At 60.0% G+C, this 25,248-nt stretch overlaps 1 protein-coding gene and 1 long non-coding RNA gene across 5 annotated transcripts; one reads left to right on the top strand and one right to left on the bottom strand.

Annotated features, from left to right (window-relative positions):
• On the bottom strand, positions 1-23,613 carry PARVG (parvin gamma). 4 transcript variants are annotated; one of them, XM_019447146.2, is made up of 13 exons: positions 23,505-23,613; positions 21,587-21,681; positions 18,996-19,060; positions 17,154-17,256; positions 16,329-16,469; positions 15,305-15,420; positions 12,901-12,956; positions 11,590-11,612; positions 8,488-8,546; positions 8,217-8,285; positions 6,066-6,167; positions 774-846; positions 1-323 (listed from the first exon to the last, which is right to left on the bottom strand). In XM_019447146.2, the coding sequence occupies exons 2-13, from the start codon at positions 21,663-21,665 to the stop codon at positions 214-216; spliced, it is 996 nt and encodes a 331-aa protein (XP_019302691.1). In that variant the 5' UTR covers positions 21,666-21,681; positions 23,505-23,613; the 3' UTR covers positions 1-213. The 4 variants fall into 4 exon arrangements, with proteins under 4 accessions (XP_019302691.1, XP_019302690.2, XP_053751634.1 ...); XM_019447145.2 differs by lacking the exon at positions 23,505-23,613 and adding an exon at positions 23,374-23,494; XM_053895659.1 differs by lacking the exons at positions 1-323; positions 774-846; positions 23,505-23,613 and adding exons at positions 853-1,033; positions 23,374-23,494.
• Positions 23,193-25,230, top strand: LOC109265696 (uncharacterized). Its single transcript, XR_002079311.2, has 2 exons — positions 23,193-23,434; positions 23,531-25,230. It is a non-coding gene; the product is annotated as an uncharacterized LOC109265696 (long non-coding RNA).
• Positions 25,231-25,248: the final 18 nt, after the last annotated feature.

Genomic DNA, 25,248 nt, shown 5'->3' with positions numbered 1-25,248 from the left:
TTGGTTCAAAACAGATCCAGGCCTAGTGAATTCAAAGATATTCGGATGGAAACACGGATCAGGGATGGGGGGAAGGGGCAGGCGTGCCACAGACACACAGGGAAACAGAGGGCAGCGGGCTGTATGGTGGGGGAGGTCCCTCTGTGGCCCTTGGGCCCTCCCTTGGGTCCTGCAAGCAGGCTCAGAGAAGCAGCTCTGGGGGGGCAGTGACAGTTAATTCGGGGATCCACGGGGCGTGCTGTCGGCGTTTTCTTTCAGCTTGTGCTTGCGAAACAGGCTGTAGAGGACGCGTAACGTGCTCTTGGTGTCCTTGTTCACGATGTCTGCAGGGCAGAGGAGAACGGGACAGCCGGTCAGGCCTAGGCGGGGGTGGGGAGGGGGTGACCACCGTCCCACTGTTGCCCGGGACCGAGTGGCTTCCTGGGACACGGGACTTCCGTGCTAAACCCGGGGGGTGGGGAATCCCTGTCCAACGGGACAGCTGGTCACGCCAGGCCTGAGTCCCAGGACCCTCACGTGGCCCTGCCTCCCTGCTCCTCCCCTGCACCCCGGTGCCCCCCACGCCTGTCGGGACAGCCTGCCCCAGGGTCCCCAATCCCCGGTCTCCTCTCCCTGTGACCCCTCCCCCACTGGGGCTGGTGGAAGCTGTGGGCACCGCACCCCCTCATAGGAAGTCCCTGAAGAGGCTCGGTGTCTGCCATGCCACGCAAGGGGACCGCACGGCCACATGCTGTCCCCTGACACCGCGGCACCCCCTCGAGCCGCACCCTCACCTTCGGGGTTGATGGGGTAGCTGAGCAGGCCTTCGTCCTTGAGCAGCTCCAGGGCCAGGGTGACATTGTGCAGCTGTGATAAGACCCCACCAGATGTTGGCAAAATGAGGGAGCCTCCACCCAGGTGCTGGTCCCCAAGTACCAGGCCCGCCCACCACTCAAGGAGTCCACCCCGAGTGGGAAAGGCAGTTATGGCGAGGGGCATCTAGTCCGGACGTCAGGGAGGGCTTCCTGGGGGAGGTGACGTCTAGAGGTAAATACTGCCAAGGGAGGGGACGTAGCCAGGGGTTTATCCTGACCTTTTCTGATGCAGCCCCAACGCTGTGGGCAACGGAGACGCCACCAGAAGCAGCTCAGTTCCAGGGGCAACGCACAGATGGGGAAACTGAGGTTCTGAGTGGCCAAGGGGCTCCTCTGAGCTTACAAGACGGAGAGCATCAGAACCAGGTCTGTCTCACTCTGATGGACATAGCAGGCTGGAGGCTGGAGCAGCGCCCCTGCCCAGGCCCACCTGGGCTCAGACCCCTGCTCGGTCGCCGGGCAACCTCCAGACTCCCCCGGCCTGCCTTGCGCCCCTGCAGAGCAGGGTCCCCACCATTTCCCCCGTGTCCTGATCCAGGATGCTGGGCGGGGCGCCCTGGGGAGCCCTGAAGAGACGCTCTGTTAGCGGAGATTTCCCTGTTCACGGCTAGTTTCTCCCTGGGGCCTTGATACGATCAAAAAGTCCCTTCCCTTCTTGGGGCAGCAGCCTGGTGTCTTAGAAGGAGATGGTGTGGGGTGACGGCAAGGGTGTGGGGTGGGGTGAAGCAGGTCTGAAGGCAGCTAAACCCCTCATTCACTGTGACTTCAAGCAGGCCCTCCCTTCAATGGTCTCGGCCCCCGACAGGGCGACCGTGGGCCCCGGAAGGCCTCGACTGGCGGCCAGCCATGCGGCCCCATCCCCGCCGCGCGGCCTGCTTCCCACGGTCCCCATGACAACCTCACCGGTGGCCTAGAGGCCCAGCGGGCAGAGGAACAGCCGAGCAAGGCCACTTGGGGAAGCCGGCCCAGCCCGGTGGCCTCCCAGTGGCTCTGGGTAGGAGGACTCTTGCGACCTGGACGGGGCTCGAAGCCCCTAAGAGAGCTCTCCCGAGGGAGGGCGGGGTGTGGGTTACCCCGTCCTGGTCCGAGGACACTGGGCAGGGCCGGGGAGAACCTTCCACCCCACCCCCCACCCCAGGACTCCCGCTGCAACCTGGGGCAAGGGGCGGAGCGCTCCCTGGTGGCTGGTCGCGGCAGGCTGTGCGGGGACAAGGCGGGCCGTCTGTGGGGTCCCTCTCCACGGGGAGAGGTGTTGCCGCAGAGAATGGACAGAGACCCGGGCAGGGGGGTGGGGGGTCTGAGACGCAAGAGTGGGAGAGGGGCGGCGCTGTAGCCGGTCAGGAGGAGCCCCAGGCTGTCAGTGGTGCCGAGGCCCCCGGGCAGGTGGGACACACCACTGGGGCCGTGCGGACGCAGGTAGGAAGTCTCAGAGGGAGCAGGTCACGGCTCCATTGCTCGCTGCTGTCACTGTGTCCCCAAGGATTCCCCCCAGCCCGGAATATTCTGAAAAAATGAGGGCCGCTGTTGTTCACATTCTCATCGTGAACACTAGTCACCGGCTGCCCACAAGGTAAGCGTCAGAATGAGAGGCTGAGACTGGACCCTCGGCACAGTGCTCTCCCGCCTCCCAGCCCTGCCTTTGATGGACTCACTCTCCACACCGGCGTCTCCCAGAGCATGACCCAGGGCATGGAGGGAAAGGGCGTCTGTGACCAAACGGGTTGGGGAAAGGTTAGCTAAAAATACGATGGAAATCCTTCTCTGCGGGACTTCTCAGAGCCTTGACTGTCTACGGCGTACTGCAAACCTTCCAGACAACACGTGGTTGCCCAAGTTATTTGACCGTAGGATCCAGTTGTCATGGGGCCCCTCAGGGGACCAGTGTTTTGGAAACACTTGGTCCATTCCCTTATTTAAAAAATAATTGTGAGCACCTACTGTGGGCTGGCTGTGCGACAAGGGCAAAATCACCCCCCACCCCGCTCCCTGCCCCCATGGAATTTGTGCTTTGAGAACCGCCACCATCGACACTGCGAGAACGACCACACTTGCTTCAACCTGTCAAGCCCGTGCTCGACCCGAGCCCCGCGGAGCTGCCGCAGGCTCCAGATCCGTCTCCCGCGCTCCCCCCTAAGCGTCACCTCGCTTCCGTGCACGGTGAGATGGTGACAGAGGCACCACGTTGCACGGAGCGGGGGAAAGGTTGTAACCCAGGAGGATGCGCTCAAATCCCCCCGGGGAGAAATAACTGAACGTGGGAGGAGGCCCACGATTCCCGGAACTGGTGTTTTGCTTACAGCAGAGCAGACCGTCGCCTCCCTCCCTCCGTCCCTAGAGCTCGTCTTCCCGAAAGGAATGACAGTCTCGCGAAAACACCGGTGGCCAGGAAGGGCTGATAAGGAGACCGCCAACGTGGAGGGGCCGCTCCGCCAAGATCAGGGTGCCTCGGGTGTCCTACCGTCGGCAAAGGGCTGGCGCTCCCGCCCTCTTCAGCTAATGACCTCTCGGCATTTTGGTCACACCCTCCCGCAGCTGAGACCTCCCACAGTAAAAATCCATTCTTGGGGGGTCTGAGCTCAGAGGCCGCTTCTCTTCCCCTGTGTGGAATGTGGCTCATCGCGGGAAGCTGGTTCTAAAATCGGTGGGTTCAGCAGGCTGACGGCACCCGGGGACGTGAGGAGTCAGGACGTTTGTCCCTGGCTCGTAATGGGGTTTGTGAGGGTGCCGATTGCGGGGAGGAGGCTTTGAAGTCCCCATGGAGCCCGACAGCCGAGGAACAAAGAGGGGACCCCTGTGCTGTCCCGGGTCTTGGTTCTGCGCCCCTTCCCAAGGCTCCCTGGCCTGCGTGTGGCCCTCACTTCTCCATCCGCCTCCCCGCTCTCCTGCCTTCTCCTGCCTCCGTGTCCTGCCTTCTGGGTGCAGGGCGAACACCACCGCCCCGGCTGGGCTCTGACCCTCCTGAGCCTTCCGGCAGCTTCGGGCAAGACTCCCTCTTGGCCACGGAGAGGCTCACACCCCCTCTGCCTCCCTTAGGGCTCACCCTGACTCCCCAGAAACCGGGAGAAGGCTCTGGCTTTGGAGGCAAACAGTGAGCCCACTGTTCCTGCTCCTACCTCTAGAACCACAAACGCTGCATGGCTCCAGCCGATTAGCTCCTCACCCTAGAGCCGAGCCCTTGAGAGTCTGAGCCCCGAATCAATCTTCTAGTCAAGCGCGCTCCTGCCTCCTGGGAAGGTGGAGGCCGTGCCCACTGAAGACCGCGTCTCCGTGGTGCAAGGGGGAGAAGAGCAGGCTGAGGGTCAGAAGGCCAGTGCTCGTGTCAGACCTGCCACTGAGCAGCGGAGTGGTCCTGGGCAAGCCCCAGAGCCTCTCTGGGCCTCAGCTTTCCCCTCTGTCGAATGGAGACACAACCCCTGCCCTGTCCCCCAGCAGGGGTGCAGGGTGGGGATGAAATGGGGTAAAGGGCCAGATGAGGCCAGAAGTAGGATGTAAGCACAGCTGTGGTTCGGGGGCCTATGAAACACCGAGGAGCCTGGATGAGCCACGGAGGTGGTCGGAACCGACAGCCCGGCTAAGCAGGTGGGAACGAAGCAGGAGGCAGGGTAGGCAGAGGAGCCATCTGGGCAAAAGGCCTGGAGACGCGAGAGAACCGGGCTGCGGGTAGGCTGTGACGCTGAGACCAGGAGTCGGTGGGACATGGACGGACAGGGCTGTGGATGTGTGGGGAGGGGCCTGGAGGAAGGGACCGGGGTGTGTGTGGGGGGGGGGGGGGCGGCCAAGCCAGGATGGAGTCCAGCGGCCCCCCACCCCCACCCCAGGCAGGCCACGAGGTCTGATCCAACCCCGGAACTGTGGCTCTCACCCTCCCCGGTGACGCAGCCATGCCAAAGGGGACGGAATTCCTTCTTTGGGATGGATGAATGGGTGGGTGGGTGGGTGGGTGGATGGATGAGCAGATAAATAGGCAGATGAAGGGATGGCCAGGCAGGTGAGTGAGTGGATGAACTGGCAGATAAGCAAATAGGCAAGTCAATGGATTGGTGTGAGGGTGGATGGATGGCTGGCTGGCTGGCTGGATGGATGGATGGGTGGATGGATGGATGAGTGTGTGGATGGATGGATGGATGGATGGATGGATGGATGGATGGATGGGTGGATGGATGGGTGGATGGATGGATGGGTGGGTGGATGGATGGATGGATGGACAGATGGATGGTTGGGTGGATGGATGGGTGGGTGGATGGATGGATGGATGGTTGGGTGGATGGATGGGTGGATGGATGGATGGATGGATGGACAGATGGATGGTTGGGTGGATGGATGGGTGGATGGATGGATGGATGGATGGGTGGATGGATGGATGGATGGTTGGGTGGATGGATGGGTGGATGGATGGATGGGTGGATGGATGGATGGATGGTTGGGTGGATGGATGGGTGGATGGATGGATGGATGGATGGACAGATGGATGGTTGGGTGGATGGATGGGTGGATGGATGGATGGGTGGATGGATGGATGGATGGTTGGGTGGATGGATGGATGAGTGTGTGGATGGATGGATGGATGAGTGGATGGATGAGCAGATAAATAGGCAGATGAAGGGATGGCCAGGCAGGTGAGTGAGTGGATGAACTGGCAGATAAGCAAATAGGCAAGTCAATGGATTGGTGTGAGGGTAGATGGCTGGCTGGCTGGCTGGCTGGATGGATGGATGGATGGATGGATAAATGGATGGATGAGTGTGTGGATGGATGGATGGATGGATGGATGGATGGATGGATGAGTATGTGGATGGATGGATGGATGGATGGATGGTTGGGTGGATGGATGGATGAGTGTGTGGATGGATGGATGGATGGATGGATGGATGGATGGATGGATGGATAGATGAGTATGTGGATGGATGGATGGATGGATGGATGGATGGATGGGTGGATGGATGGATAGATAGATGGATGGATGGTTGGGTGGATGGATGGATGGATGAGTGGATGGATGAGAAGATAAATAGGCAGATGAATGGATGGCCAGGCAGGTGAATGGGTGAATGAATTGAATGGATGGGTGAATGGATGCGTAGACACGTGGATGACCAAACTTCCCCTCCATGCTTCACTTCACCTGGAAGTGAATAAGGAGACTGGTATTGTCAATTTCACAAGTCTGTCCATTCAGGAACAGACCCTCAAGGAAACCTCTGGAGAACTCACCATTTCCGCAGGACAGGTGGGAGTGAGGTAGAACTCCTTCAAGTGCAGGAAGAAGCCTTCCAGTTGTCCAATCAGCAAGAGTAAGAGGACCCCGTCTGCAAACTGCAAAGGAGAAGCACGGGGGGCAGAGGCCGCACGGGTCCCGCGCCGCCTTCGGCGGGCGGAGTGGCGCTGCGGGAGGCTGCCTTTCTGCGACTCAAGGACGACACCCCCGACCTTGCCCCTTGCCGCGTGTTGTAAACATGGGCGGCGGCAGGGAGGAAGCAGTTATCCACTGCCTGGCGCAAAGCACATGCCCAATAAAATAAGCTGTCTTTCCATTAGCTGGGAGATAGCCAGATGTCGCCTTTGAAACCACACCCCCGCTCCGCGAGCGACAGAGCCACAGGAGAAAACGGAGTCGAGCGTAACATCATTCCTCAGCACGGTGGGCTCGTGTCGCTGGCTGCCACATTAATATTTCCGTCTGCGCTGTCTGTACGCTCAGGGACAAAGCGTCGCCCCGCCACCCGCATGTCGTAAGCTCATGTCAACCTACTCAATCTCTTCAAAGATACCAGACGCAAGACTGGATGTTGGAGGGAAAACCGCCCCTCGAGCTCGACGTCCTTAACAGAATTCCCTCCTACGAGCTCTGTTTCGCCGTTATTCGTTTGGCCTGAAATCTTTCCTGCTGATGTGCCCCCGTAATATTCCCGAAATACCAGAGGCTTCCACTACCCCTTTATCCGACAGTCTCTACACATCATCATCACCCAAGCCAATATTTTCCAAGCGCCATGATTTCATCGAGGAAGAGAGACGTCCACAGGATCATCCTGTTCACACCCACATGAACGACACCGAAACCCCCAATTCATCGTCTACTGCGTGTCCACAGCGTGTCAGGGAGCGGAGTCAACTCCGGGGGCCGCTTGTCTTGAATCTTTACTCCCAGGTCCACGAGGCTCGTATCCTTACGCTCGTTGTAAAAGAAGAGGGGTCCGAGGTCCACAGAAGTCCAAACCAAGGCCGTGCAGACAACGTGGAGGCGGTGTCCTTGAAGCCCAGGGGCCACACGTGTCCACCTGGCTTCCGAGCCTCGTATGTCCGCCCTGCCACGTCACCACGCCACATCACACACAGGCTTCTCACGTGGCCACCATGTGACGTGGTGATGAGGACACACTGTGGCCTCGGCACCCTGGGTTCGAATCCCAGGTCTTCTGCTCTATCGCTGTGTGACCTTGGGCGAGTTAATTAACATCTCTGTGTCTTAGCGTCCTCCTGTATAAAACGGGGCAGTATCTGTTCCCACCTCGGGGACTGTCAGGGGGAGTCAATGAGTGCGCAGAGCCTGGCGCATAGTGAGGGCTTTACTGGCTTTAGAAACCAGGCACGGGAGCAGATCACACCCCGTCCGTCTCTGGCTAACGTCAGGGTGTGTCTGAGAAGTCAGCACCTCTGGCTGAAGTCACCACAAGTCGTTCGGTCCACCAGGGACCAGACCTGACTTCCGCCTCCCTCCCCCACCGCCACCGTGGCGCGTGAGCAGAACCCGGGTGGCCCAGCGCCGACCCCGCCACGGCGGGTTGATGTGTCTGGTGTCCAGGGGGCTCCGTCACTGCCAGAAGGCCCCGCGCCGGCGACCAGCCCGTCGGCTTCCCCGCTCCCCTCCGTGCTGAGGGAGTATCGCAGGTGCACAGCATCCTCACGGAAAACCGTGGCCCCCCGCAGAAGGCCGATGCCGAGCGTGCAAGATCCGGCTCCTGCCCCACGCGGGGACTAGGTGTAGGTCAGCCCCAGGGGGGCCGAGCAGCCGGGGGGCCCACAGATTCAGGGCTGTGGCGGAACCTAAGACAACGCCCGGCAGCTAGCTCAAAGCCGTGAGCAGACGCAATGACACCAGGAGAGCTCCCACGGCATAGATGAGCCCCTGCGTAAAACACACCCACAGTCCCTGCCTCACGAGATCCCCACGGTGTCCCTGGTGGGTGAGGCTGCCTACCTACCAGCTACGTCCGCCATCGGAGAGGCGCCAGGTCTCCAAGAGGTGACACATCACAGGCCCCGCGGGGGCGGATCGAGGCTCCCCGTGCCCCGCAGGACCCTCTTCCCCGCCTGCACCCCGCGACCCTGCCCTACCCGGGGACCCTGCACCTGAGACCCTACCTGGGTGTCCAGATTCTGCACAGACAGGCCCAGGCGATCCAGCTTCTGGTTGACAAAGTTCACAATGGCCTACACAAGGAAGAGCACGGACGTCGGGCCCGGGGCTCAGGTTTTCCGCCTTCCGCTTTGGGGGAGGGGGGGACAGAAAGCCCCCCCGCATGGCGCCCGAAGCACAGCAGGTGAGGAGCGAGGGCCTTGCCCCTTCCCCTGCACCCCCCAGGACACGAGGCAGACGGGCGGGAGAGTGACTGGGAGCTTTGATCTCTCTTACCTCCTTCACAGCGCTCACTTTCTCCGGAGCCAGTTTAAATAATTCATCAAAGACGTCGTCTGCAGACAGATCCAATAAACACCTCATTACGATGCTATTATCCTTGCGCCAAACAGGGACGCATTTCCATACAAGTTTCTCAGAATACCCCGTCCGCAGAGAGACGTAGTGTCATCGCAACGGTTCTTGAATTAAAACACGGGCCTGTGTCTTTGTCCCTGCGCCCCTGGCCGTGTAGCCCAGGGGGAGTCGCCTGCCCTCTCTGGCCCTTTATGGCTGATCATACCTACGAGAAGGCGTCTTCGCAAAGATGAGATTTGGTACCAGATAACGCACTTGGCTCGGCGGCTGGGCACACAGTAGGACCTCGATAAACTTCATCTTGGGGCACCCGGGTGGCTCCATCGGTTACGCATCCGAGTCTTGGCTCAGGTCATGATCTCACGGTTCGTGAGTTCGAGCCCTGCATCGGGCTCTGTGCTGACAGCTCAGAGCCTGCTTGGGATTCTCTCTCTCTCTCTCTCTCTCTCTCTCTCTCTCTCCCCCTGTCTCTCTGCCCTTCCCCTACTCGTGTTCTCCCTCTTTCTAAATAAATAAATAAACAAAACTTTAAAAATAAAACAAAACAAAAAAAGGTCATCCTTTCTGCCGTGGATGCCTGTGCGTCTGCTCAGCCACCGCTCCTCCCCCTGGAAAGCTTCTCTCCTTCGTCCCCATTCCCCCCCTCCACCCACAGGCCCACGGAGCCCAGGGAGCTGCCGTAGGTGACCGAGCAGGGCCCAGCCCCAGACGGACACTTGGCCCGCGGGTCTCCTCCCCCGCATTCCTGGATTGGCAGAATGAGGGCACGGAGCCCCGCGTCGTGCCAAAGGCCAGCACCCTCAGCAGCTGAGTCACGCCTGCCTGGTTTAGGAACAAAGGGGGCATCTTGGCAGCCCCGGGCCTCGTCCCGCCTCAGACACCCGAGTCCTCAGCCAAATGCCCTTTTCCCACAAGCAGCCCTCCTCATATTTGCAGCCAACACATCTCCCCAGGGAAGATGGGTCCTCGGGCACCGAGTGCCCAAGCTGGCTAGAAGGATTTACCTTCAGATGCTGATGCTCAGCAGCTGTGCAACTCTGAGCAAGTCACTTCACCTCTCTGTGCCTCGGTTCTCTCATTAGTGAAAGGGAAAAGGTAGCACCAGATAGCATCGTGCACCAGGAATCATGGTGGAGACACCAGTCCCTTCGGACCCCTTGGCCTGGGTGGCCAGGGAAATCGGGTCTCTGAAGGAGCCAGGAAACGGGGAGGCGAATGTGTGCTCGGTTGACATGAGCCAGAACAGCATGAATGTGCTAGACGGGGTGGTGGGGAGGTCCGGCTCCTTTCCCCTCACCATGTGACCCACCCTCATGCTGCCCCCTGACAAACACTGCCCCCCGAGCAACACCCCATGTCCTCATGCTGCCCTGCACACACACACACACACACACACACACACACACACACACACACACGTTGACCAGCCTCCCTGCACCTCCCTTTCCCTTCCTTCTCCCACTCATCTTCCCTCAGCCTGTTCTCAGAAGCCCCTCAAAGGTCATTATTTCCACCTTTGCAGGTGAAGCACCCCTCATGGAACCCCCTGCCCATACAGATCTGTGTTCTAAGTGGGGAGGGTTCAGGGAGAAAAATCATGTTAGGATGGATGGATGATGGATGGACTGGTGGGGTGTGTGTGGACAGATGGATTGGTGGGTGGGTGGACGGATGGGTAATTTGGTGGGTGGGTGGGTGGGTGGATGATGTGGACTGGTGTATGGATGGCCAAATAGATTGGTGGATAGATGGATGGATTGGTGAATGGATGGATGAATGGATGGATATTGGTGGTTGGGTGAGTGGATGGACAGATGGATTGGTGAATGGACGGATGGATGGATAGATTGGTGGGTGGGTACGTGGATGGATGGATGGATGGATTGGTGGTTGGGTGGGGGATGGACAGATGGATTGGTGGATGGATGGATGGATGGATGGATGGATGGATGGATGGATTGGTGGGTGGGTAGGTGGATGGATGGATGGATGGATGGATGGATGGATGGATGGATGGATAGATTGGTGGGTGGGTAGGTGGATGGATGGATGGATGGATGGATGGATGGATGGATGGATGGATTGGTGGTTGGGTGGGGGGATGGACAGATGGATTGGTGGATGGATGGATGGATGGATGGATGGATGGATGGATGGATGGATAGATTGGTGGGTGGGTAGGTAGATGGATAGATGGATGGATGGATGGATGGATGGATGGATGGATGGATGGATGGATGGATTGGTGGTTGGGTGGGGGGATGGACAGATGCATTGGTGGATGGATGGATGGATGGATGGATGGATGGATGGATGGATGGGTAGATGGATGGATGGATGGACAGATGGATTGGTGAATGGATGGATGGATGGAAGAATACACTGGTGGGTGGGTAGGTGGATGGACGGATGGATGAATGGATGGATGGATGGATGGATGGATGGATGGATGGATGAACAGCCGACTAGGCCAACTGAGTGAATGAATGAAAGAAGAAATGGATGGACCAATCTCTCAATAGGGGAAGATGTCTGTCACAAAAGTGGCCACACCCCTGCACAGTCACTATGGGGCACCCACTCTGGGCTAAACACATTCACAAATCATCTTTTAACCCTCCTCACCAGTCCAAGAGGTGGGTGCCGTTATTAATCTCATTTTACAGATGAGAAAGCTGAGACACAGACAGGTTACGTCACTTGCCCAAGTTCACATGGCTAACAAGAGGGCACGTTAGTGTCTGAACCCGGGCCATGTGGCTTCAGAGCCCACACGTTCATAACAACTCCACCATGACCACCGGCGGGAACTGTAAACCTCTCCCTGCCGTTCGAGCAGTATCGTGAGAGGAAACAGCCCGATCCTGGGACGGACTGACGGAGAGAAGAAGGGACAAATGGAGCAGAAGAAGGCTCGAGATACAAGTAGCGGGGGGCAGAGGCAAGAGCAGAGAACACCCAGCAAGTGACCCTTCATCCTCCCGTCTGTTTTAACACACACCCGGTGGGAAAAGTACTCACTGGTAGCTAGGTCCTTGTCTGTGCTAAAGGGACAATTGCAGGAGGGAGAAAGGTAAACACGTGGTTAAAAAATATCCTCAGACCTGTAGTTTCTTATTACGACAAGACTCAGCACTAGCAAGGTTGACAGAGAAACGGGCGAGCTCCCTTCTTCCCTGCAGTTCGTAAGCAGGCAGGGCCCTTGCGCAGGGCTCGGGCAGAAAGAGGCCCACACCCCACCCTGGAGGCTTCCACACCTAGTTGTGTCTGGATTTTGTCATTTCTGTGGTTGTTGTTTTAGTTCGGGTGGGCGGTATACAAGAAAGCACACAAATTGTACGATTAAGGCGTGTGCGTTTTTTGCACGCACCTGTGTGATCAGCACCCAACAAGATACAGACCTTTCCCGGCACCCCCATGTGCTCTCCCCCACCCCCGCTCCCCCCCCCCCCCACCAAAGATCACCCCCGCCCTGATTCCTCCCGCTGTGAACTGGTTTTGCCTATTCTGGGAGCCCATGTAATGAAATCACGCTCTCTTCTGCGTCTGGCTTCTTTCACTCTGTTTCTCTTGTTCTGAATGGTTTGTCTTCGACCTTGTGTCAAATTTTCCACCCCAGCCACACCCCTTCGAAGCAAGGTTCTGGGCCCAAAGCGGGTCAAGCTGTCCCAGGAGGGCCGGGTGGCCCCTGCGACCAAGGCCCTCAACAGGGGACTGGGCTGTGCAGGGTAGAGAGGGCAGCCTGAAACAGAGAGCCAGGCTTTACCTCCAGGAGGGCAGAGGGAAGAGCCCATTAGTGGAGCAACCTGCTTGTCCAGACGCACAAAAGGTAAGCAGCTGGCTGTCGTGGACACCCAAGGACAGAGCCTCCCGCCCCGCACACACTAGGTGCTCTATAAATGCTGGTGTCTGGTGCCCTTGGCTCCAGCCCTCGGCCACCAGGCTCTGGGAAGCGACATGGCATCGGGGTCCTGTGACCCCAGGTCTAGATTCCTCCTGGCCCACAATGGCTATAGTGTGACCTCATGACAGGGAGCCACAGCTCCTTCTGTCCCCAACTCTGCTTGCTTTTGTGCAGAGGACAAACGAGCTGGTGGGGGGGGGTGGGCATGCCTAACAGCCAGAGCCATGCCCTGTGAGGCCCAGCAAGATGAAAAGGCGCCCGGCAGGGCTGAGGGGTCAGGGAGGCCCTCTGGTGGCTGAGAGGAAGTGGCGAGATGTGAGGGTCCCTCCCACAAAGGGCGGGCACATCTGTCCCCAGCTTCAGGCCCTGTACCCATTCCCCAAATAATATAGCTCGGCCTGTGCTGCAAGCCCTGACTCTCCCCTCACCTGCATTCAGTGAGCTGTTCCACCGACTTCTCCGACTTGAGACCACTTTTGGTGCTCTAAGAGAGAAAAACAGGGAAGAAATTGAGTAATCCCAGAAAACTCGGGGACCCACACCAGCAGCCACTGAAAGACTGTAGTGGCCAGCGCAGCCCCAGAACCCAGCTCACTCTACCTCTTTCCCTCCTCAGGGCGGCTCCTGGACGGTGCTCATCACTGTGGCCTGGCTCAATTGTCTTTCTTGCTCATGAGCCTTGGGCCCCACGAGGATGGGGACAATGTCTGTCTTGTTCCCCAGATATCCCCAGAGTCTCACTCAGTCCCTGGCTCACAGGGAGTCAATAAACATGTGTTGGTCTGAATGACAAATGAATAATGACTGGATGGATGGATGGATGGATGGATGGATGGATGGATGGATTGGTGGGTGGGTAGGTGGGTGGATGGATGGATGGTGGATGGATGGATGGTGGATGGATGGATGGTGGATGGATGGATGGATGGATGGATTGGTGGGTGGGTAGGTAGGTTGATGGATGGATGGATGGATGGATGGATGGCGGATGGATGGATGGGTGGGTGGATGGATGGTGGTGGGTGGGTAGGTAGGTTGATGGATGGATGGATGGATGGATGGATGGAAGGATGGCGGATGGATGGATGGATGGTGGATGGATGGATGAGTGGGTGGATGGATGGATTGGTGGGTGGGTAGGTGGGTGGATGGATGGATGGGTGGATGGATGGATGGTGGATGGATGGATGGGTGGGTGGATGGATGGATGGGTGGGTGGATGGATGGATTGGTGGGTGGGTAGGTGGGTGGATGGATGGATGGATGGATGGCGGATGGATGGATGGATGGATGGTGGATGGATGGATGGGTGGATGGGTGGATGGATGGATTGGGGGGTGGGTAGGTGGGTGGATGGATGGATGGATGGTGGATGGATGGATGGGTGGGTGGATGGATGGATTGGTGGGTGGGTAGGTAGGTTGATGGATGGATGGATGGATGGATGGCGGATGGATGGATGGATGGTGGATGGATGGATGGATGGGTGGGTGGATGGATGGATTGGTGGGTGGGTAGGTGGGTGGATGGATGGATGGGTGGATGGATGGATGGTGGATGGATGGATGGGTGGGTGGATGGATGGTGGATGGATGGTGGATGGATGGATGGATGGATGGATGGATGGATGGATTGGTGGGTGGGTAGGTAGGTTGATGGATGGATGGATGGATGGATGGCGGATGGATGGATGGATGGTGGATGGATGGATGGGTGGGTGGATGGATGGATTGGTGGGTGGGTAGGTGGGTGGATGGATGGGTGGGTGGATGGATGGATTGGTGGGTGGGTAGGTGGATGGATGGATGGGTGGATGGTGGATGGATGGATTGGGGGGTGGGTAGGTGGGTGGATGGATGGATGGGTGGATGGATGGATGGTGGATGGATGGATGGGTGGGTGGATGGATGGATTGGTGGGTGGGTAGGTGGGTGGATGGATGGATGGATGGATGGCGGATGGATGGATGGATGGATTGGTGGATGGATGGATGGATGGATGGTGGGTGGATGGTGGATAGATGGTGGATGGATGAGTGGGTGGATGGGTGGATGGATAGATGAATGGTGAAGGGATAGATGGATGGATGGGTAAATGGATGGGTGGATAGGTAGGTGGATGGATTAATGAATAAGTGAATGAGTGAAGGAATGAAGGAATGAAGTCACCTCTGATTTATATCAGAAGTATAAACAAAGTCATGACACTGCTTAGTGGAGAATTTTAATCAACGGTTTTGAAAGAAGTAAGAATGATTTCATCTGAGTGAAACGTAAGCTCCAAGACGGGAAGCCCCATGGCTCATCCAGGCACTCAGAAGTTGGGGGAGGGAGTAATGGGGAGCAGGAGAAGGTGAGGGCCCCGTTTGTGATGCTCAGACTCTGCCTGAGGGAGAAGCCATGGGCTCCGGGGACATGGGCTTCAGCACCAGTTGTGCACGTGCTAGAGCAAGGGGACCCTGCAGGTCCCTTTGCTCCCTTGCACGGTCACAGCCATCGTTGGTGAATGAGGGACAACACCGCAGTGGCCCGGGCCAAAACTATGAAGGCTCCTGAAAGGCCATGAACAGATAGATGACCACTTATGGCCCATGTGACCATGTGACCATGTGAGCCTATGCCCCCCGCCACCACGGACTCTCAGTATCTCCACCCACAGCTCCAGCCCAGGCCCCTCTGCAGTCCTGGAGGGATGTGCTATATCTTGAGGCTCCTAAGAAAACACCCTGGCTCAGCCCCTCCCCACGCAGCACCCCCTAATCCAGGGTACGGTGATATGGACCCAAGATGCTCAGCCTGTACACAGGGGTCCCCCCAGCACCCAGCCCCGTACCTCCATGGTGATCACCTCCACCTGGACGTTGGTCGGGAGGGGCAGGTCGGGCTGGAAGCGCTTGGCCAGGGCCACGAGGAGATGCAAGGTGGCCAGCAGGTCCTTGTTGAAGATGGCTGGGAGGGGAGAGGGCACAGGTCAGAGCGGAAGGGGCCACCGATACCTGGGGGCCACACGGAGGGCTCCATATTGTCCCAACAACCCTCTGAAGACCAAGGAGATCTGCCTCCAGCTTCTGGAAGGCAGAGGGCTGGAGATACTTATTCGGAACCCAAAATAGCCACCCTGTGCTCTCATCACCCTGCTCTGCGAATACAGCCCACGGGCACAATTCCCCAAGTGGACGGGGCTTTCGACACAGAGACAGCCACTCTTTACAGTTTTGAGCCGCTCGAGGCCCTACAGTGGGGGCCCCAGTGCAAGAAACCGTTGGCTTCAGATGAGTGTGGCTTAATTCAGGGCCAACGTTACGCCCATCAGTTGTTGAAAGCGGGACGTTAAATGCAGCGGTGAAGGCACGCAACCCAACAAAAACTGGGCTTGAAAACTGTTACATCACCACCTCCCAATCTCGGAGAAGGCACTCAACCCCTTCAGCCTCAGTTTTCTCATCTGGAAAATGGGGGAGGGTGCGGAGATCAGAGTGGGGGCTTTGCTCGCTCCCATTCACTCCAAGCAGGCACCGCGGGTAGAGCTTAAATCAATTAACGAAACGAGACCGGTAGCACCCATCTGACGAGATACGTGGGAGCTCGTGGTGCTTGGAACTCAAAAGTAGGGGCCTCATTGACCGCGTTTATGCCATTACACGGCCGCGGGCTTTGCTGCGGCGACACCTCCGGGGCGCAGAAGCGTGTAGGGCTCTTGGCCCTGAAAGGGGTGCACGACTTTGCACGGGAGGCTCCCCGGAAGCCCCCAGGGTGCCCCCACCCCAGAGGCAGAGGAAACAAGAGGCCGGTGCTCCACAGGGACCCAGGCTCCCCCGCCCTCCCGGGGACCCCGCCCCAGCCGAGGCCCCACATACCGTCCATGCTCCACTTGAGCGGCTGATCTTCTGCCTGCAGGCTGCGGTTGACCGCCTCCAGGACGGCCTCCAGCTTGCGCCTCTGGTTGGGGACCGTGAGAGCCATCTCCTCCACGTCCAGCCGGAGCCCAGTCAGCGTCTCTGAGGGCAGATCGGGAGAGGGCCCAGGAGGGAATCGGGGGGAGAGGCCGAGAAAGGCAGGACAGGGAGGGAGGGGTGAGAACCGTGCCCCCCCCAGGCCTCCTCCACCACCACAAGCCCTGTGACCCAGCGAGCCCCGGCCCTCCGAGCCGCCCTCCACTGGCCCACCTCACCTTGACCTTAGCCTTCTGCTCAGCTACGTGCACTTCCTTCTCGCAAGGCAGGGTGGCCTAGACTCCTAAGCTCAGACCCTGACTCCCCCGCCTTCCCCACTGCAAGACGCTGGACAAATGACGAGGCCTCTCTGAGCCTCATTTTCCTCATCCATAAAATGGGGATGGTAAGAGGACAAGGTTTTTCTGAGGATTAACCACACCTGCTCCTTGGCAGGTGCTCCGGAAGGGGCTGGCAGGATCGTTCTGTCCAACTACCAAGGGTCCCACAAAGGGCGCTGCTGAGCCAGGCCCCAGGTCAGCCGAGGACCAGAATCGGGCACACCCCTGCCCTCTGGGACCTCACGGCTTTGTGGGCAGAAGGCAGGTGCGCAGACCAAGCCCGACATCACAACGGCGACGGGGAGGGGGCGGCTGTTGAGGAGTCCACCCCCGGGGCCTGAAGGGGCCAAGGGGGGGGGGGGCGGTGTGCTGGGGCTCAGGCCCATGTACCCTGGGAGCAGCCGCTTACGGAAAAGGTGGTGCAAGATGAGCCCATCGAATATGTCCTCCTCCAGGCTGCGGACCACGATGTGCTCCGGGAGGAGCCTGGCATTGATCCAGTCCATCAGCACCTGAAGACCCCAAGGGGATGGCTGGCCCGGGACCACTCCTCGCCGGGTCCCCCACCTGGCTCGGCTCTGACCCGCAAGGCCCTCCTCCCACCTGCCAGCTCCTATACCATCCGTCAAGGCCAGGTCAAACGTCACCTCCTCCGGGAAGCCCTCCCTGCCCTCTCAGTCTGACTTCCCAAAGACCCTCTGCTTCTCTTCAGCAGGAACCTGGGCCCTGGCGGGGGGGGGGGGGGGGTGTGCTGTTTGTCCTGTGCAAGGTGCTGGTCCCGGAAGGCCACCATAACAAGTACCTGAGAGCGGGGAGGTGGCCGTGGAACCGGATAATGGGAAGAGTTTTGAAGGCCCTCGACAGGAAAGGCCTGAATTGCCCTGAAGAGGCGGTTGGTAGAAACCTGGATCTAAGTAGGCACTTCTGGGAGAGCCCAGAAGGAGAGGAGGGACGTGACTTTGGAAACACAGAGGAGGCCCCGTGACAAGGGAGGCAGAGACCCGAGTGGCGAGTCTAGGCGCCAAGGGGCGCCAGAGCCGCCTGACGCCGGGCAAGAGGCCTGGGATGGGTTCCCTCTCGGAACCTCCGGGAGGGACCCACGCTGCCCACACCTCGATTGAGGACTTCCGGCCTACGGGCTGGGAGACCTTCAACTCCCCTTGCTTTAAGCCGCCTGGCTCATGGTGCTCCGTGGCACCAGCCCCAGGACACCCACACAGGGGCTGCTGGGGTCCCGCCTGATCCCCCAGACTCAACGACCGAGGCACACACCCCTGCTCCCCTCTGCACCTCTGCCAGGGCGTCCGTCCCCGCCCGGGTTCAACAGGCCGGGAGCGCAGGAAGCAGGGCCCCGTGCCTTTAAGGGAGCAGCGCCGGCTCCTCCGGACTTGGGAGCCAACCTCCCAGCTACTCCGTCTCTGCACCTGCTCCCGGAGGGGCCCCCCCACTTGCTTTCCTTTCTCCTGGCTCACTACCTGCGCCCAAATCCTTCTCAGGGTAAGCTCCAGGAGGAGCCCCAACTAAGACGTGTCGGCACCCCATCAGGTTTCCAGGAAGGGCCTCTCTTGTTCTCCTCGGGTCCCAGTGCCTGACGGTGGGGAAGGTGGGATGGAGGGAGCCGGGGAACGGGAGGGAGACAGGAAGGGACGGGAAAACGGCCACAGTCTGGGGGGATGGAAGGTGGTGCAGGCCAGGAGGCCTCCCGGGAGGAGGCACCAGAAAGGCCACGTGGAGACTGAAGCAATGAGGCAGACGAAAACGGAGGCCTGAACCTGCCTATACCGAGCTGGTCCAGCAGGTGCAGCGGCAGCCTCCCAGCCAAGGAGAGACGCGGGGGGCCCGGGTGACTCACCCCCCGTTCTGCCCATTTTGCCAGCTCTCCACTGCCGTGCGCAGCCGAGCAGGGGCAAGTGCACAAGCTTTGGGGCCTGGGTCAAACTCTGCTGGCCGGCCTGTGTCCCCCCCAGGCCAGGTCACCCCTCTGAGCCTCCTACTCACTCCACGGGATTCAGGACGGCAGAGCCCTCTCAACCGTCGTGAGGCTTGTGGGGATCATCTACATAAAAGCACACAGTCGGTGCTCAATAAATGTTCCCTCATGTAGCCATTCGACAGGTCTCCTGGGGACCTGCAGGGTCACCACCCGCCAGGCTGAGGTCAGAGAGGGGAGGAGCGGGACAGACCCCGCCCCAAGGGGACGGAAAGGCTGCCCCCAGAGAAAGCAGGGGGGAGACCGCGGAAGGAGCTGTACCTTCTGCAGCTCTTCAAATTTGGGGTCCCCCCGCGAGGTGGGTGGCAGGTACTTCTTCTTTTCTCCTGGAAGCAGAGGCGAGCATGACATGCGTGTGGGGTCCCTGCGGGGGGGGCTGGGCAGCCTGGCACCTCGACACCCGGGGAATTGGGTCCTGCTGCATCACACGCACGCCCACACAGATCCACAGACACGGTCACTGATACACATGCGTGCACACGCACACGCACACACAGATACACAGACACACAGTAGTAGATACACACACACACACACACACACACACACACACACACACACACACACATACCCTGAGCATCAAACATCTAAAGTGACTTGGTCCTCCCAGACACGCCTCGTCCTCCACACCTCTTTCTTTGCCCGTGCTGTTCCAGCCCCCCCCCCAATGCCCTTCCCTCTGGTTCCCCTCATGAGCACCAGCTCATCCTCAGGCACAACAATATACACAGTTCGCCTGGAAAACCGTTTCCTGCCTCAAATTCAAATGTTAGCTGGGTGTCCTGGGTTTTACCTGGCAATTCCACCCACGTACTCAAGCAGAGGGGCTCGCACGAGCCCAGGGGCCGGGCACCAGGGGGCCACGGCGGATTTCAGCCCAGTCTGTCTGTCTCCCTGGCACGGGCAGGACGCCGAGACCACCCTGGCTGACCCCTCTGGTCAGCGGCTTCCCGAAGCCTTAGACTCGCAGCACCCACAAATGGCAGGGCCGAGAGGATCTAGTCTCGATGAACATGGGGGAAACTGAGCCACCACGGGGGGCGCTGCCTTGCCCAGGTTCACAAAATGCAACGCCTCTGTCTTCCCACGACGCGGCTGGAGACTTTTCCTAGATGATCTGAAAACCTTCAAGTTCTCCCCGGCCCCGTATCTCCTGACAAGAGGCGGGGACATCTAACACGCTGGGCCCGGGCAGTCTCTGGACCGGTGTGTGGGGAGCGGGTGGGTGGGTGAAAGCCTCCGGCGATACCCCACCCCCACCCCCCGCCAGCTCCTTCCTGGAGCAGGTTTCCTGCCGCTCTGAATCATCCCATGTTCCAGCTGTGCCTGCCAGTACTTTGAGCATTTCTAAATCCACTGCAAAACACAAAATAAATATTTTTTCAAATAACCCAGCCCCACCGCTAACGGCAGTTTTGCTCGTGATGCTTTCCAGCGTTAAACCATCTATAAACAGAGAGCACCAGGCAGTTAAGGAAGTCAGCTTCTCGACTCTGGGCAATGCCCGCCCAGCCCCCAGGGTCTCGCTTGCTGCTCTGGGGTCTCTCGGCCACATTGCCCATCTTAAAATTCAGGCTGTATTCACAGGGTCTAGCTCAAGCTGCATTCTGCTCTTACGTTTCAACGATGTCACACTTTTCCTCCATCATCATATTTATGTCTTAAAGGTTCCATAAATTCTAGTGAGTTCACTTAACGCCCTTGCTGAGCGGGACATTTGGCTTGCTTCCTGAATCGCCTCTTTTCTGTAACAGGGGGATTGACAGCTTTGGGTACCTGCGTTGTCCTTTCCAGACATCTCCTTGGGAAGGGAGGTTTCAGGGGCAGTGGCCACAAACTCCCCGAGCTCAGAAAACAGACTTGTTAAGCGGGGGACCCACACCCATTGAATTGCCCCGTCCTATGCCCACCCACTTTTTAAAAAACTTTTGGGGGGCGCCTGGGTGGCTCAGTCGGTTGAGCCTCTGACTTCGGCTCAGGTCACGATCTCACGGTTCGTGAGTTTGAGCCCTGCATCGGGCTCTGTGCTGACAGCTCAGAGCCTGGAGCTGCTTCGGATTCCGTGCCTCCCTCTCTCTCTGCCCCAACCCACTCGCATGCTGTCTCTGTCTCTCTCAAATATAAATAAACATGAAAAAAATTTTTCATGTTTATTTATATTTGAGAGGGGGGGCAGAGAGAGGGGGACACAGAATCCAAAGCAGGCTCTAGGCTCTGAGCTATCAGCACAGAGCCCAACACGGGGCTTGAACTCATGGACGTCGTGACCTGAGCCAAAGTCTGAGTCACCCAGGCGCCCTTATGCCCACCCACTATTTAAAGGGACCCACACAAGTGAAGGAAGCAGATCGATAACCCCCATCCCTTGCCAAGTCAGATCTCTGCAGATATCTGCCAGTAGGGCATGGCGGGAGGGGAACCTGAATGCTGGGGCTCCCCTCCTTGGGTTCCCAACCCCAGCTCCACCGCGTTAACGGAGTCCCCTGCCACCGCCACGTTATTCACTGGGCCTCAGTTTCCTCGCGCATACAAGGGAGGCAGGAACGCCTACCCTCAGAGCGATAAACGAGGTACAGCTTGTAGGACGTGCACAGCACGTAGGAGCAGTTAATATCGCGTTACCAGTGTCATCCTCAAACGCGAGATGTGTGGTTATGAGCGGTATGGGGGTACCTGCCAAAGTTTCCAGAAGCGGGGGTGGGAGTTGTCAAGGATAAAGCAGAAGGCATAGGCAGGGGCTGCACAAATTGGGTGTTCAGTTAACAACCTGGGAAGCAAGGCAGGGCCCGGACCTGCCCGCAGACCCGCCCCTCCGCCCTGCGCGGACCCCCAGCCCCACTTGGGCCCGGCACCTTGTGGGAGCTCCTCCTCCGCCGGCCGGCCCACCGCCTTCGGGAGCTGCAGCAGGTTGTACAAGGATTCCGGCTCCATTTCTGCCTTGCCGGCCCTGGGGGATGCAGGGGACAGGGGGGCATCACCATCCGAGGAGCCCCGCGCTGGCTCTGGGCCGTGGTTCCTTTCCGACCATGAGGCACGGGGAGTGGGCGGGGGCTGCCTAGGCAAGGAGACGGGTCTCCCTGATGAGAAGTAGGCCGTGGGGCCCATTCTGGCAGGACGCAGGGGTGGAGGGAGGCCCGCGGCTGAGGGCTTGTCAAGATCTGGGGAAACCCTGGAGTTAAGCTCCAGAGGGATGCCCGGGGTGGGCGTACGGCAGGGCTGGGGGAGGCGAATCCACGGATGGGTGACATCTACGGTGCCTGAGTTCCCACGGGGGCAGGGCGAGGGGGGCACTGGATCTGCCCCTTCCAGGTCCCTGAGCCCGAGACGGGTGGGCACGGAGTGCCACCACCAGCCTTCCGATGCGGGGACCACGCTGGCATGGCGGCATCCCCCAGGCTCGGCTGCCAGTCCACGGGGGCCTGGCTCTCGGGGGGCGGCCTGGCCCCTCCTGGCCCGACGCGGAACGAGGCTGTCCACGGTGGGGCTCGGCGGGCTCAGCCTCTCTGCGCTTTGGGGGCCTCACTGCGCACGTCAGCATGGGAGGGGCCGGCACGCGAGGGGTGTGTGTGGCCCCCTTCGTGTGCTCCTTCTGGGCAGGGGCCGGGCTCACCCCACGCGGGACGGGGCCCCTGGAGAAGCCAGCCCGGCCTCCTTCCTGTTGCCCCAGGGCTCACTTCCTCTCCTGCTCAGCCGGCAGCTTTGCCCTCCTCTTCGGCCCCCTGCGTTTCCCCAGCATTTCGGGCCCCAAAAAGACATGGGGGCCGCAGAATGGGGGGCAGCTCCAGCCCTCCCCCTCCCCCCCCCCCCCCCCACCGGGGAAACCTGGCTACAGCAGCGGGACCCAGAGCTGTGGCAAGATGGGGACACCGGCAGGGCCACCCCATCGCTCTAGCAGCCGGCCCGCGGGGAACCTCTGAGGCCCCATCCCGAACAGAAGGATGGGGGAGACCACAGCTGTGGGACCGGTCCTGCCCCCCGAATTCCCAAGCCTCCTTCTGGACAGGATTCGGCTCGAGGGACGTGGCCGGAGAAGAGGAAAGAGCCCTGCCTGGGGGTTAGGAGGAGGCCCGGGTTCCAGGCTTGCTCTTCCTCACCCTACGTGGCTTTGGGCGAATCCCCTCCCTTCCTGGTCCTAAAGGTCTTTACAAGACAGGGCCGGACTCAGAGCTCACCGAAGGCAGTGGAGCGGACACAGGGGGTGTCTGCCCCAGCTCTGTTCAGGGTATCTCCCCTCCCCCGGCAGCCCCTCCCCGCCCTGGGCCTCAGTTTCTTCATCTGAAACGGGGTGGCCTTTCTTCCCCCCCCCCCCCCCACGCCGGATGACGCTCAGGGGAGATGGTGCGGAGAAAGGGAGACTGTCCACCTGGCTACCGGGGAGGTGGGATCGTGCCCTTCTATCTGTCTGGCCCCGGGAGGGAGGAAATGCGCCTCTCTACGCGTGGGTGGCCGGTGGGGGGGGTTGCACAGGGGCTCAGGGCTTTGCTTGGCCCGAGTCCCTCCCTCAGCTAAGGGTGTGTTCTCTGGGGTCGGCCGCCACAAGCCCCCACCCCCGGAGCCCTCCCTCTGCGCCCTCTCGCTCCTGAACATTACAGACGGGCAGAGAGCCCCGAGCCCAGGGCTCCCGGGAGCTGAGACTCACCTGGCTGCCATGAAATGAAGGCCGCGGAGTTCAAATGGTGATCACCGGCTTCCAGAGAAAAGTAAGTTCCTACCCTGGGGGCTGGAGGGGCCGGGGGAGGGCAGGGTCCCCCCACCCCCCACGCTGCTCACTTCCTCTGGGCCTGCGGCTTCCGCAGGGCCTACTGGGCTGCGTCTGCAGGGAGCTTCCTCCTCGCTGGGCCTCAGGGCCTGGTGCCTCCACGGCCCGACAGAAAGCTCTGCCCCCGGAGCGCCAACCACCCAGCCACACCTCCGGGCCCTCAGATGCCTCGCAGGAGACACAGCGTTGCCGTTTCTTCCTTCTCTCCCTCTCCCCTCCCCGCCTCGCAAACCCAGCAGTCCCTCGCGGTCGCCCCATCTCCAAGTGGCAGCACCAGCCAAGCCAGCCACTGAGGCCAGGGACCCCCACCTCCCTGCCACGGGGAGCTGGCGAACTCATGAGCCGTGAGATCACGACTTGAGCTGAAGTCCGACGCTCAGAGGACTGAGCCACCCAGGCGCCCCTTAAGGGCTTTAAGTTTACTGGAACCGGCCTCCGAGGCAGGTACTGTTGTACCTGCTGTCGCTGCTCACAGAGGTACCAGCCTAAGAGGCAGAGGCAGTTTGCAGCATGGTGGGGATGGGCAGCTGCACGCTTGGCTGGGGCAGGTGTGACGGGCACGGCGTGGCCCTGCGTCCCCTGCTTCCCGGGCCAGGTGCACCGCCACGTCCCGGCAGAGATGGCCCATCCACGCAGGGAAACTGAAGCGTGTTGGACAAAGCGCCTCCCGGGGCCGGGTTAAGGGAACACAGAAGAGACGGTGCCACAGCCCAAGACTAGCGACATGAGCGAGTTATCACGACCCCAGGGCCCGACGGGGCAGAGGCCAGAGTGGACACCAGAGCCCAGAGAGAGAGATCCGCCAGCCAGGGGTGTGGTAGAGGGGCCCTCCGACCCCGGTGGCCCCGCAGAGGGGCGGCCCTGGAGTACAAACCCCCCCGACCTCGCTCCCTCTCCCCCACGCTCCCTCCTGCCGGGGCCTCCCACCGGCCAAGTCCAAACGGAAGCCAGAGGCAAGGCAGCGCACGGACGCAGTCCAGGAGGCCAGCGCGGAAAACGCTGGAGAGGCATCTGGAGAGGCGGACGGAAAGTATCCGGCTCGAAATTGAAACCGCGGGGCAGCAGCCACTCAGCAGCCTCCTGGTCACGGCAGGGACGGCCGGCACCACGGTGCGGTTTGAAGCGTCCTCCGTGGGGGTCTGTCCCCAGCCTGCCGCGCCAGCCTTCCCGTGGCTCTGGGGCCACCTCATTTCCTGCGTTCGATTCCTTTCTGCCTCGAGCAACTACAGTGGCCCCAGTTACAGGCAACCGAACCTGGATTAAGGAAGGTGGCTCTTTAGGGAGGGAAACTGGAGGGACGTTCCCACCGTGGAAAGCGAGGGAGAACTAACCAGCCAGCAGTCACATGGGAACAAAGCGGGTTTGGACCAGGCAATTCTCCGAAGCCTGGGTTCTTTGGGGCGGCAATCGGGGATTCTTCTCGAGGCGCCGGAATCACCCCGTGACTTATGCAGGGAAGGCTCACAGCAGGGCCAGCGTGGAGCACGAGCCCTCGGCCACCGCCGAGGGTCACCCGGGTCCCTCGCCCTGCAGCGTTAAGGACACCACCCCCTGAGACAGCGCCGCTGTCCAGCAGGCCTGGTCCGATCGGAAGCTCCTGGAGCTTGTGCGTCCCAGCCCCCAGCACCGGGCCGGCGCGAACCGATGACCCCTAAGCGCAGGAGAGAAAAACCAGACACAAGCAGCGGACGGCCCCACGCTCTCGAGTTCTTTATTGGAATAAATAACAGCACACTGTTGCACTTCCCGGCACCC

This window comes from Panthera pardus, unplaced genomic scaffold (assembly GCF_024362965.1).
Source record: "Panthera pardus isolate Hobbes unplaced genomic scaffold, ASM2436296v1 HiC_scaffold_6, whole genome shotgun sequence".
Taxonomy (NCBI): Eukaryota; Metazoa; Chordata; class Mammalia; order Carnivora; family Felidae; genus Panthera; species Panthera pardus.
Note: the sequence above shows the minus strand (reverse complement) of the source record. Positions and strands in the feature narration are given on the sequence as shown.